At 40.9% G+C, this 12,250-nt stretch overlaps 2 protein-coding genes across 3 annotated transcripts; both read left to right on the top strand.

Annotated features, from left to right (window-relative positions):
• The first annotated feature begins 66 nt into the window (after positions 1-66).
• On the top strand, positions 67-3,768 carry LOC117736313 (arrestin domain-containing protein 3-like). 2 transcript variants are annotated; one of them, XR_004609961.1, is made up of 7 exons: positions 67-642; positions 854-911; positions 985-1,132; positions 1,561-1,648; positions 1,770-2,026; positions 2,315-2,834; positions 3,266-3,768. XR_004609961.1 is itself a non-coding variant. In XM_034541564.1 (6 exons), exons 1-6 carry the CDS (start codon positions 387-389, stop codon positions 2,747-2,749), a joined length of 1,242 nt encoding a protein of 413 aa, XP_034397455.1. In that variant the 5' UTR covers positions 67-386; the 3' UTR covers positions 2,750-3,238. The 2 variants fall into 2 exon arrangements, 1 of the variants encoding a protein (XP_034397455.1); XM_034541564.1 differs by lacking the exon at positions 3,266-3,768 and having other exon boundaries at positions 2,315-3,238.
• A 14-nt stretch (positions 3,769-3,782) lies between these two features.
• On the top strand, positions 3,783-9,572 carry LOC117736314. The gene is made up of 6 exons (XM_034541565.1): positions 3,783-4,145; positions 4,781-5,184; positions 5,331-5,472; positions 7,118-7,237; positions 7,573-7,663; positions 8,213-9,572. The coding sequence occupies exons 1-6, from the start codon at positions 4,094-4,096 to the stop codon at positions 8,409-8,411; spliced, it is 1,008 nt and encodes a 335-aa protein (XP_034397456.1). The 5' UTR covers positions 3,783-4,093; the 3' UTR covers positions 8,412-9,572.
• Positions 9,573-12,250: the final 2,678 nt, after the last annotated feature.

Raw genomic sequence — 12,250 nt, 5'->3', positions numbered from 1 at the left:
ATCACACTAGTCTGTGGCACGCGACAGTCCGGGGCTACAATAGCTGAGCTCGCCCATTGTTATTACGACAGTCAGCTGACGTCTGAGCCCCTTATCGTTACATAACCTCAGCAACCACGTTGTACTTTATTGTTTCTCGTTCATTTGATTTACGAATGATTTCGCTAGTTCTGACACAAAATACACAATTTACAAATAATAACTTTTATAGTCCGTCACAACAGTCCGCTGTCTCGGCTTTCTTTGTTTTTGTTTTGTGAGCTCACTCTTCTGGCGGAGCCCCTGCCAGATGTCAGATGCGGATGGAAGATAGCAGGAAGTAGCAGTCAGCCGTCGTTCCGTGCGGAGACACGGTTGAGGGAAACACCTGCAACGTTACGTGGAAAATGTCTCCCATCAAGGACTTCAATCTGGTTTATGAAGCTCTAAACAAAGAGGACACTGTCTCTCAAGGAGACACTGTCGCAGGCACAGTCACCTTCACTTTGAAGAAAGAAATCAAAGTGAAGGGGCTGCTCGTGAAAGCCAAAGGCGAGGCGCGCGTCCACTGGAAAGAAGGCACCGGGGACAAGTCGAGATCCTACAATGCGCACCGGAGATACTTCAAACTCAAAGAGTACTTAGTTGCAGAGGATGAGAAAGGTATGTCTGGCAAATGCTTCAATCTCTATCTTGAATTAATGATATCTACTTGTATGGTTAATTCTGTATACATTTCATGTTGTTAGCCATGGATTAAATTAAATCTCGTAATTGTATTTAGCGAGCAATATACAGTGGAGACATCCAACTGAGCAAATAAAGAGCTGTCAGGTCTCCCACAGGAAGTGTTAATCATTCTGTTATTTTGCAGGCACTGTACTTCCACGAGGAGATCATATCTTTAAGTTCCGGTTCACAATCCCACAGGGGTAAGTGTACATTTCTGGCATCTAGCAGGGTTACTTGGTTTGTTTTTTACAAATATGTGTATTCGTAAAAAAGGGACATGCCGTCAGCCTTCAAGGGGTTTCATGGAAAGATTGTCTACATGCTCGAAGCAAAGATGTCCAGGAGCTGGCATTTGCCTTCTGGGGTACAAAAAGAGCTCAACTTCGTTTCAAAGTCCTGTTCCCACCCTGGCCAAGAAATGGTGAGTTCGACACTACACTGATACATGGTGTGCATTTGATACACGAGTTACACTACAAACTAATTCAAATATTTGAAAGGCAAATATTCAAGATATTAAGTCACATGACTAAAGAGCCAGCTGGAAAGGAAATAACGGAAAGGAAACAATGCAGATTTAGGGATGAAAGTGTAATGAAGTCTGGAATGGAGAACATTATTACATAAGAGCAGTGTCCTATACTTATATAATATAATAGGAAGCAGTCAGCAGGACTGAATTACTATCTAATCATAGTTTGAAATAGGGTGTGACACAGGAACAAAGAACCACAAACCAGTTGCTTGAATAAACAGGAAATGGTATGAGTTTCTCAGTTGTGGAGTGGCGAGTCCAACGTTTACCAGCAAGATGGCAATATGTTCTCCTAAACTTTCATTTTGCCACAGTCTGGTTCAGTGGATAAAAAGATGGGCTGTTTCTCCGACGGACAGGTCCAAATGTCTGCTACCATTAACACAAACGTTTGCTCTCCAGGTAACGTCACTTTACTTAATACATACTTACATTATGTGCAATGTATGATTTTTTTTTTATTGTGTTATGATATTTGTTAATGAAAAAACTACATATCCACAGATGTTATTTTTTTTTGTAGGTGACACTGTGTCTGCTGTTGGCAAAATATGCAATTCCTCTTCCAAACAAATGAGGACCAAATTCAGTTTACAGCAAAGAATAGTGTACCGTGCCAACGCCTCCACTAAAATCAGTGACCTAAGTCTGTGCAAAATGGTTGGGGAGACCATTGCACCCAATTCAGAGGAAACTTTCTCCTGCCAGTTAAAGGTTCCAGGCGATGTCATCCACACTCTCCATAATTGTGAAATCATCTCAGTTCACCATTACCTTAAGGTATGTAATAATGTAATAGAGATGTTACATCAACGAATACATTTAGTATTTGCATTGGTTTGCAGATATTGGCAGTTATGTAACTATTGCACAGACAATTATTGTCTTAAATCCCACGCTTCAACAATGTAAAACACCACAACCACACAACAGCAGATATGATTTTATTCTTTTTTTACAAAAGTTGTACAAACATTTCCAGTAAAATATCAAACTGTATCATGTTTATCAGACGGCACTGTAGTATTGAAATAAATAAATGGTGTTTCATATGTTTGCCTTTCCCAGGTGTATTTGGACATCAGTTTTGCTATTGACCCAACGGTGGTGTTTCCTCTGGTCATAGTTCCTACTGGTGTCCCTGCCCTTCAGCCTGGCGAGGCTGTGGGGCCTTACCCAGCCGCTGTGGGGCCTTACCCAGCCGGAGATTTTGGGACCCCAGGTTACAGCGACTTCCCTCCACCTGCCTTCCCTATTGGACCTTATCCTGTACCTGCAGGTCCAGGTGCTTATGGTTACCCAGCTTATGGGTACCCAACACCAGATCCCACCCAAAATTACATATCAAGTGGATATAATAATCAGTGGCCACAACAGGCGGCTCCATTCGGTTTTTCAACGGCACCTTCATCCTCAGTGCAGTACCCAACCCCGACTGCTCCACCTCTGTTTCAACAGGGAGAAGACCCTCCACCTTATTTGTCCCTTTTCTCCCCTCATTAGGGCCCTCTCAGTACAAACTGAGCTTCAAAAGGAACAAATAATCTTGATTTAAACAATACTGACAGATATTGAGGGCATTTGAGCTATTTATATTGTAAAGAACAAACGTGAAAATACTTTCTGTATTTCTATTACTATTTAGCATTTACTTTTGAGCTAAATGTCTAAAAAATAGTTCATATGTACAAGTGTGTGTGTTCTCATGTAGTACCAAAATGATATATCTGGGCCCCTCAGTCATTTCACTTTAGGGTGGAAAATTGTTTGTTTAGTAAAACAATATTTGTAATCAGGTTCCTTACTTTTATCACATTCTTTCATTCATTCATGCCATATATAGGGATATGGTTTTCCTTGGAGATCACAGTAATAATTGCAGGCAAAAAGGGAACTTTTTTTGTGTGTCTTTTTAATGGCTTTGAAATATTTGTTAGTTTAATATTTGATGTAATTCTGTCTTAAATATTATCAGAATAAAAATAGATGTTGTTTGAGACTAAGGGTTTAATCATTGTAAGTCCACTGAATATGTTTAAGTTGATCAAGGTCTTTCACATACTTTGGGGTGCATCGTGACAGAGAAAAACATCATGTGACCATGCGGGGCCCCAAAAGCTGTCCCGTTTGTCAAAGTAAGGAGTGGGCTATCCTATTCAGCTTGGGACACTGTCTTCTCCTTTATAACAGATTTATGCTCTTTGGATCTAATTGGTAGTCCATGGAGCGGTAGCACACAGGTTGTAAACACTTGTGCTTGCCTGTCATAGTGGTAAACAAGAAATGTGTTGAAGAAATGAACACAGCATAAACATATGGCCCATGGGGATACATAGTGACCACCATAGTTGCAGCTGGAGAGTAGAAATAGCACAACACAAAAAGCATCCTTCAGGTTAAGCAATTGCTTAATGACAGAGCATTTAAAAGGAAATCTATCCATCCATCCATCCATTATCATCCGCTTATCCGGGGTCGGGTCGCGGTGGCAGCAGGTTCAGCAGGCCGACCCAGGCTTCCCTCTCACCCGCAACACTTTCCAGCTCATTCTGGGGGATCCCGAGGCGTTCCAAGGCCAGCCGGGAGATATAATCCCTCCAGCGTGTCCTCGGTCTTCCCCGGGGCCTCCTACCAGCATTTAAAAGGAAATCTAAAATGTTGAATTGTGAATGCCCCAGTAGAGAGTTATGAGGAGGAATGCTAGGATCCTCATTCATCTAACCGCCTGATGGATGCTGCACAGAGGGAGGTTATACGCTTTAGTCCCGGCCCACTTGCACTTGTTGCTGAATAGATGCGGGCTGCATTGCCACGGGAGACCCCGAAGTATCCGCGGCCGTCATCGCCATGGGGAGCAGGCTGCTGTGTGTCTGTTTGCTCCTCCTCGACTTTTCCAAAGGTAAGTTAAAAAGCGGTTACGGTGCGTCACGCGATTGAACCGCACGGTTTAAAGCACTTTTGGTCGTTTCGAGAGTCCCGGGGACGGAATTAAAAGACGAGAAGACAGCGGTGCGCAGCCGAAGGGAAGCGGCCGCGAACCGTATTCACGTGTACGTGTTCGACGTCTCCGTGCACTCGTGTCTACATCGTGTCTGTAGCGAGCGAGTGGGCCGAAACACTCAAAAGTTGTCCGCTAGCGTTAGCTCGCGCTCGCTTCTGCAGCTTCTGGCCTGAAACGTTACATTGAACAAGTTGTGTCGCGATACAAATCAAGTGCGTGCTGTGTGCTTCTATTGCCGTTGTATGCCCACTAGTAGGACATGGACTTGTCAAACCTCTTTAGTGGTACTTTAACGACACACGTTTGCAAAGAAAGCTAAAATAGTACATTGTAAACTCCTTAGGTTGCAGAATATGATATATAAATATTATATATATCACATTATTAATTGAACTATACTGTTCTGACTAAAAAAAAGTAACTTAATTAAGTGTATAAACTCCATGCTCAAATATAACAACAATGGCTGAGAGGATTATAACAGCTTGAACAATGCCCTTTCTTTTCTGTTCTTGTTGGCGTCCCCTCCACAGAGACGTCAGGCTTCAAGATTCAGAACAAGCTGCTGGTCCAATGTCTGCAGGTGCAGCGTGGGAGTTTAGGAGGCAGAGTATCTCTGGGGGAGTGCAGCCCACATTCAGCCTTACAGGAATGGCGTTGGCTTCCGGAGAGCCAGGCCCTCAGCAACCACCACACCTGGGAGTGTCTGACGGCCCCGGGGGAGCAGTATGAAGGCGTCTACCTGCAGCCCTGCATCGCCCGGGCTGAAGGTGACAACACTGGTGGCCGGGTGGCAGCGGAGGACACAGGCCGAGAGGCGAGCAGCCAGTCGTGGTTCTGTTCCAAGAAAGGCCAGCTCACTTTGGCAGGGAGGGGGCTGCACCTTAGTGCAACACAAGAATCCACTTTGGTCTTCCTTTCGAGGGAACATAAGCAGGTAATCATATTTTAGAGGACCAGAAGGGGTTTTCTCTGATAGTACCTTAATCAGTCTACTTAAAATGATCGAAGAACTAGGGATATTGCATATTGTAGAATATGTATACTCAATAAGAACATACAATGTCTAATCTTCTTTACAAGCCTGGCAGCAGGTGGCGGACACTTGACAATCAGACACTGTGCAATGGGAGAGACAACCAACACCGACCTCACCACAATCTGGGGAAATCCTTGGAACCTGGGATGATTCCAAGTGCCATCTCTGATATAAAGGCTGAACCATGTAAGGACCTTAAAGTTCCTCATTAGCAGTTGTTTACTAAATGCCGTCTTCCCACAGTATGTGACTAATACAAGCAACATACATTTCCTTAAAGGATTTGCCAGTTTATACCCCCCTCAAATACAGATTTTATCAACAGTGTAAATATGTGACATTATTGTGAACCATATTTCAATAGTATGGGGTTTAGACTGATTTTCTAATTTCCAACCAGATAGTTGTATCAGCTCATGCTCGTGAAGTATACATATTTAAGATTTTGGTCAATATTACAATAAGCCTGTATGTGTACAGATTGAGTGAAGATGTCTCTGTTTAGAGCATATTGTACACCTCTCTACACTGCACACTTGTGGTCTAATTACAAAAAGACAAGCTTACAGAGACTTCAAGTAGCTTATAATGATGTCATGAGAATATTACTAAAGAGACAGAGATGTCACGGAGCGAAGACCAGGGACCCAAGCACAACGCGCAAAACAAAGGTAACAAGTAATAATCCTTTGCTGAGTTTGCAGCAGGAACAGAACATTCAGGAACAGAACATTCAGGAACAGAGACACAAACTACTAAACGCTGGCGAACTTGGTTGGAAAACACAAGACAATCTGGCAGAGGACAAGTGCAAGTGAGGGCACCTAAGTAGTGAGGGACTAACGAGGGAATGGGCTGCAGGTGAGACGGGCATGAGGACCAGGTGAAGGGAATGAGAGATGATCAGGTGTGAAGCAGGATCTGGAATGACATGATAGTTAGTAAACAGACAGACCAAATGAAAACAACTATTAAAAGAAAGAAGGTGTGGAGCTGAACTGTTACAGGAGTAGTGTCAGTAAAATGTTTGTGGCTGCAGGAGTTAATACTTTCCAAGCTGTTTTAAGAAATCTTATGTATAAATTTATCTGCCGGGTTAATGACTCCGAAAATGAAATCTTGGTTTCATCAAACATAAAGTTTAGTTCTACGCGCTACCAGTCCCAGCTGTGAAGACATTGGTACAGCTGTCTATTTATAAGGCATTCATAGGTCTATGTATTTTACTTGGGATTTTGTATGTATTTTATTCTATTAAATGTTTTGTACTATCTGGACCTTGAATCTGAAATAAAAGTTTGAAAACAAATGAAAACAAGAACAAACAAGCAAACATGAAATCATGAAATGGATAATGAATTTGGTAATTTCTCTGGTCATTGAAAAGATTGCTGATCCTCAAAGCATGTTTGGATTTCTTTAAATGCATCAACAACGAGTCTCTACATGATTTCCCTCTTCCCATTGTGATGTGTTACTTTAGTCACGGATATTTTGAAACCTTTGCAAGTTGTTCACATTATTGCAAAACAGCCTTTTTTTGCACAATGATTGGCATTTCAAATGTGATGTGTGCAAACTGTAGCCTGTGGCCTAAACATACAAAACCCAAAATACTCACGTGTTTCAAAAGTCCACATGATATATTAGATATTGGTCCTAATAACATGATGTTGTTTGCCATGACCTCTGGATTTGATTACCACATGCCTGCTTTTAACGTGATGATTGAATTTATTTAAGTGCACTTTTGACAAATCAATATTTCCTTCATTCGGGAAGGCAGCCAAGCACTCCAGTTGAGTTGTTTCTTTTTTGTTTTTCCTTCTAGTTGAAGGTATGATGGCAGTGGAAGTCACAGAAACATATCCTGTAGTGGATGTGCCTCTTTCGTCCCCGAGCACCAAATCCCCTGCCGATCCCACCATGGTTTTCTACAGCATGGACTATGGTAAATTTGCTTGACTAAACTCAATAATCTAGCCATTTCTTTCAGTGAAAATATTGAATCCCTAAATACTGAAATAGTAGACAATAACAGCTGCGTCAATTATTCAGAAAAGATGCAGATACCTTTCCCCCACTAGGTGGAGATGGATGAATGTGAAACAGAGCAACGTTTATGGTGCACATGTTGCAATGTTTGCGAAAGGAGTTTCAGAGTCTTAAAAGACATTTAGCAAGTGCTTGAACAAGAACGGTAACTTAGAAAGAAGTAAATATGATTTCAAATGGGGCCTGTGTAAAATGAGGGATGGGTTGCTTGGTCTGTGTGGATGTGTACAGGAATGGGCTGGAAGATAACCATGCTGGTACTAAGCTCTTTGGCTCTGGTCCTCGGGACTGTGATTCTTATCCTCAATGTTTACTCCAACAGGTGAGTGTTAAACACACACACAACACACAGAAAGGTCCTCATTTTTAATTTATAGATTTACTTTAGGAAAGATTAGTTGACCAAAATTACATACATGTATTACCAATTTACTTATCAATTAATAATTTAAATGGTAAAATTGACAAAGTTTTACTGGTACCAGCTATGGATTTGCTTTTTTAATTTTATTTTTGTCTTTGAAAATTGGGTACATTTTTGTTTCTTGAGTCTTAATCAGAAGAAGTGAGATATTTCAATACACATTCATTTAAACTCTATAGCAACAATACAGTAGGCACTGACAAGACATAACACTTAATATGAAAACTATGCTTAGATTCATATTGAATGTGAGTCTCCAATGTACATTTTATATAAAATATGGAAGAGCCACATTCTATAAAAATCTGCTTTGATTTTTATTTATTTTTTAAAGAACTTAGAGAAAATTAAAGAAACATTAGGGCAACACATTCCAAAGAGCCTTTTGTACAAAGCAAAATATTGTACCTCCACCCACTTTCTGTCACTTCTGTCTTGCTGTGCCAGAAGGAAGAAGGTGGTGTGTATTTTGAAGTCATACACGGCGAGGCCTGAGATGAGTGTTCCTGGGTCCCCGGTGCCCAGTGAAAGAGCCCCGCTGACCCAGCATGCCATGCGCCTCCCACACTCCTCCCCCACTTTACAACGGGGAGAAATCCTGATCGAGTGGAAGGACGGCACTGTTACTCCACTCTACGAGGCCTGAAGCTTGTACGTTTAGGCATTTCTGGACACAGTGTGGTTTCTTGTGCAAGATTAATGTGTGTTTTCTGTTGTATGTTTTTAGACTGTTGCGGGGGGCGGGGGGGGACTGTGTGGTGTAGGCTATTTCATAAGAAGGAGAGTTCATGGATCAGATCTGTTTGACTTTGAACATACAAGCTGTGTTGTGAAGCTGTCAGAGTAGAACAAGTGTGTGAGCAGGACGATAAGCTTTTGAAAGTCTCGTCTTCTGGTGTTCAAGATTAAAGGGATTCCTTGTTGGATGAAAGGACGGTAAATTAATGTTAAATCATTCAGACATCCTTTGTAGGCTTACTTTAGACAAGTCAAGGGCTCAACTAAGTAACCAATAGGGCTTTAGTTAGATAGATACTTATGAAACTATGAAACTAATCTTCTTTCTTTTTACCTACGCCTAAAGGATATTGTTGAGCTGTGGGATGAGTTCAGGTGTCCCATTATATATTTTGACTTAACATGCCTAACGACATATCAAAACACACCTCGGCTCCTGAGACTCACACCCACATCGGGATTATTTTAGGAAAATAAAATTACAGTTGTGTTTTGCGAGAAACACTGTTAGTTGGAAGTTGTTAAGATGTTTTGAGAGAAAATCGTAACCTAGTGTACATAGGAAATGTCAATAGTGTGACACTGTATAATTCAATACTGTAATGCACTTTGCTTACTGACACTACATAAACATGTATTCATTAAAATTGTGAAATAAGGCCGTGCTTATCACATTGATTTGAGGTTGACAGCTTATTCTCAACCTTTGAAACCGCAGTTGACGAAACAATCTCCACTCAAGGTCTACGTGAGCGTTTAACCTCAGCACACCTTCTTCACCTATGGAGGAAGTTTGCTCAATTGACGTGGACCTGTAGATGTTTAAACTTTCCATTCTTCTGAGCGCTTTTGGGATCTCTTATCTTTCAAAGTTCACTGTGAAGACAATGTAGTTGAAAGCTGCAGAACCAGCTTTTGACTGGAGATTGTTTTGTCAACTATCATTGACCTTTTGTATTTGTCTGTCAACCTGGTAGACCACCAAGTTGTGGTTAATGTGTTAGTCTTTTTAACAAAAAAGTATTTTATATTGGGAAATTGCTAATAAAATGAGATGTATAAACAGGATACAATTGCCTTGAACTTGTTATGACGACAGTGACATGATGTGTTATCTAAAGCATATGCTTTTTAGTGTTTAGTCTGCATCAGCCCCCCCATAGTTTAATATTATCCTGCGTGAGTGGGGAAAGGTTGCTGACAAAGCACCATTTATTGTAATTACTTCAGACAGTCTGTAAGGATTCAGTAATCACAGAAACGTTAAGTTGATGAGGCTTCTCGAGAACATGGCATTCCCTGTGGCAAGGAAACTTCCCAGCAGAAGTCTGTTTACAACGGAGAACCAAAGGCTGTTTTACTGTTCTTTGGGAGAGGCCTAGGTGTTGTTGGGGAGGTACATTTAATTTCTCCTTCATTATAACAATAATGAGCAGATATGTGTTTGGGGGAAGCCAGAAGGAAAGAATGGCCATGTAAACCTGCTTATATGTGCTTTTAATGGACATTTTTTTGTTCACCAAACCTATAGAACTGACACCATGTCTCCCCTGCTGGTAGTGTTTATCCTAATGAAAGGGCACACTGTTTAATAAACAACACACAGCACCCTAAATGTGACATGGCACCCCACACCCGTCTAAACCACATCCGCATGCCAGATGAGAAGAAGGAGGTTATTTTCTTTCTCTTTTTTTGCAAGCAAATCATTTACCTTAGGTTTATGATTTTTACTGAGCTGCCACACAGATAACAATGCAGCTCATATTTGGGTGTGAACGTTAGTTTTATTTAATGTTTTGGGGTTTGTACTCCAGCACTTTGGATATTAAACAAAACGATGCCTTGAGGATAACGTGCTGATTCCAGGTTTGCTATAGTTTTAGTGTTGGGTGTTGACATACATATTGTGTGAGTAGTGTTGGGATCGTAACCCCCACAACCTGTGTTTTTTTTAATTTGGATCATGTGATCACCCCGAAGCACCTTTCCAGCTTTAACCACATTGTCAATGCTGGAGACAAAAATCAGAGTCACTGTATCCCTGTCCAAATACCTCCAGGGTTGTGCACAGGTTTTCTGTTTGCAGGTGAGCCAGAAGAGAGTGGTAGAGACACCTGTATTAAAAAGAGGTGTGTGTTAGAAGACCTGGCAGATCATATATCTGGTGTCACAGTTTCCCAACAATGGTTTCTACATTTGCAAATCCATTATGGTAAATTATTGTATGGTCTTTCTGTTTGTTTCAGTTTTTTTCAAGTAGCATTGATGGAATTATCTATGCTCTTAACTATATTGTTGTTGTGCTTTTGTGTTGGAACCTGAGAGAAGTGCACAATTTCGTTGGGGGAACAATTGTTTCTCAGCGTCTGGACTCTGTAAAAGTTAGCACAGTTATATCCTGCTCATCCTTAAGCATCACATTCATACCACCAGGGGCCGTTACCGGAATATATTAAGCTGCCTTGACCTTCATATCACCTTATGTTTAAGCGACAGACTGTAAAAATCCCTTTGCATTGTGAAGTGGTTTGGGCATCATTTTAGTCTGAGACTTGGATGAAAGGGAAAAGACAAGAGGAAGGAACATGGGCAACAATAAACAGATGTGTTCTCAGGGCCCTAGACTTATGAACATCCTCTATTTCCTCCTCAGCAATGCACAATGAATACTCTTCAATTTAATTCCAAATTCCAGAAAGAAACATGCTAGCATCTTGTGAACACATGTTTGTTATTTGTGTTACAATATGTAGGGCATTGATTGACACTGACAAGATAAAGTAAATGAAATATAAAAAAACACCAATCTTTTCAATGAGGATGTCATAAAAATATGTTTTCAATCTTAAAACATAAATTGCATCATAACAAAAATACATTTCTGTCGAAGATGTGTTTTTCTTAGTATTTTGCTGGCCCAATGATTTGCATGGAGAGATGACTATCTCCTTTCCACAAAACAAGACAATTAATACATATTGACTATCAACTTATATATCAACTCTATATCTTTTTTTGTGCTTATGTGTGCTTATGTGTGTGTGTGTCACTGTGTTGACTTTTGAGTTGTTGCATGCTCCATAGGATTTCCATTTTCAGATACCTCTACTGTCCATATCAGCTTGTTTTGTTGTGTGTGTATGTGGACCATATACAGTTTAAATCAATCAAAGCAATACATTGACCAATAAGTATTGCTCATATGTTTAACAGAGAGAGTGTGCGTGTGTATGTGTGTGTGCGTGTGTGTGTGTGTGTGTGTGTGTGTACGTGTGTGTGTGTGTGTGTATGTGTGTGTATGTGTGTGTGTGTGTGTGCGCGACTATGGTGATTTTGATATTGTATGGGGGGTTTGTTCACTGCTCCGCAGTTTGTGATTCACTCAAGTAAAACTGGCTGTTGAGTGATTGTAAATGCATATTACGTTTTTCAGAGTATATGAATATGTTGATGTAGCTGTCCGTTATTGGAAATTACTCCAACTTCACAGTAAAAAACGCTGTTATCACACACACACACACACACACACACACACACACACACACACACACACACACACACACACACACACACACAACACACACACGCACACACACACACACATGGCCGGCACATGGTACTATCACTTCCCTCAGGTGTTTCATACTATGTACAACAAAACAGGCCATTAGTGTTACCAGCCTTAACCAGACACTCCATACAACTGTGTGAGATAGATTTTATTGCTCTGTAAAATATATGGTA

This window comes from Cyclopterus lumpus, chromosome 9, assembly GCF_009769545.1.
Source record: "Cyclopterus lumpus isolate fCycLum1 chromosome 9, fCycLum1.pri, whole genome shotgun sequence".
Taxonomy (NCBI): domain Eukaryota; kingdom Metazoa; phylum Chordata; class Actinopteri; order Perciformes; family Cyclopteridae; genus Cyclopterus; species Cyclopterus lumpus.
The sequence above is the reverse complement of the archived record's forward strand: the minus strand, read 5'-3'. Positions and strand labels throughout refer to the sequence as shown.

Bases quoted from the DNA above. Each gene is read 5' to 3' on its own strand.
- LOC117736313 (XM_034541564.1), top strand. From the start codon at position 387: ATGTCTCCCATCAAGGACTTCAATCTGGTTTATGAAGCTCTAAACAAA. The intron at 643-853 runs GTATGTCTGGCA...GTTATTTTGCAG, and splicing joins AGTTGCAGAGGATGAGAAAG to GCACTGTACTTCCACGAGGA. The intron at 2,027-2,314 runs GTATGTAATAAT...TGCCTTTCCCAG, and splicing joins CAGTTCACCATTACCTTAAG to GTGTATTTGGACATCAGTTT.
- LOC117736314 (XM_034541565.1), top strand. From the start codon at position 4,094: ATGGGGAGCAGGCTGCTGTGTGTCTGTTTGCTCCTCCTCGACTTTTCC. The intron at 4,146-4,780 runs GTAAGTTAAAAA...TCCCCTCCACAG, and splicing joins CCTCCTCGACTTTTCCAAAG to AGACGTCAGGCTTCAAGATT. The intron at 5,473-7,117 runs GTAAGGACCTTA...TTTTCCTTCTAG, and splicing joins TGATATAAAGGCTGAACCAT to TTGAAGGTATGATGGCAGTG.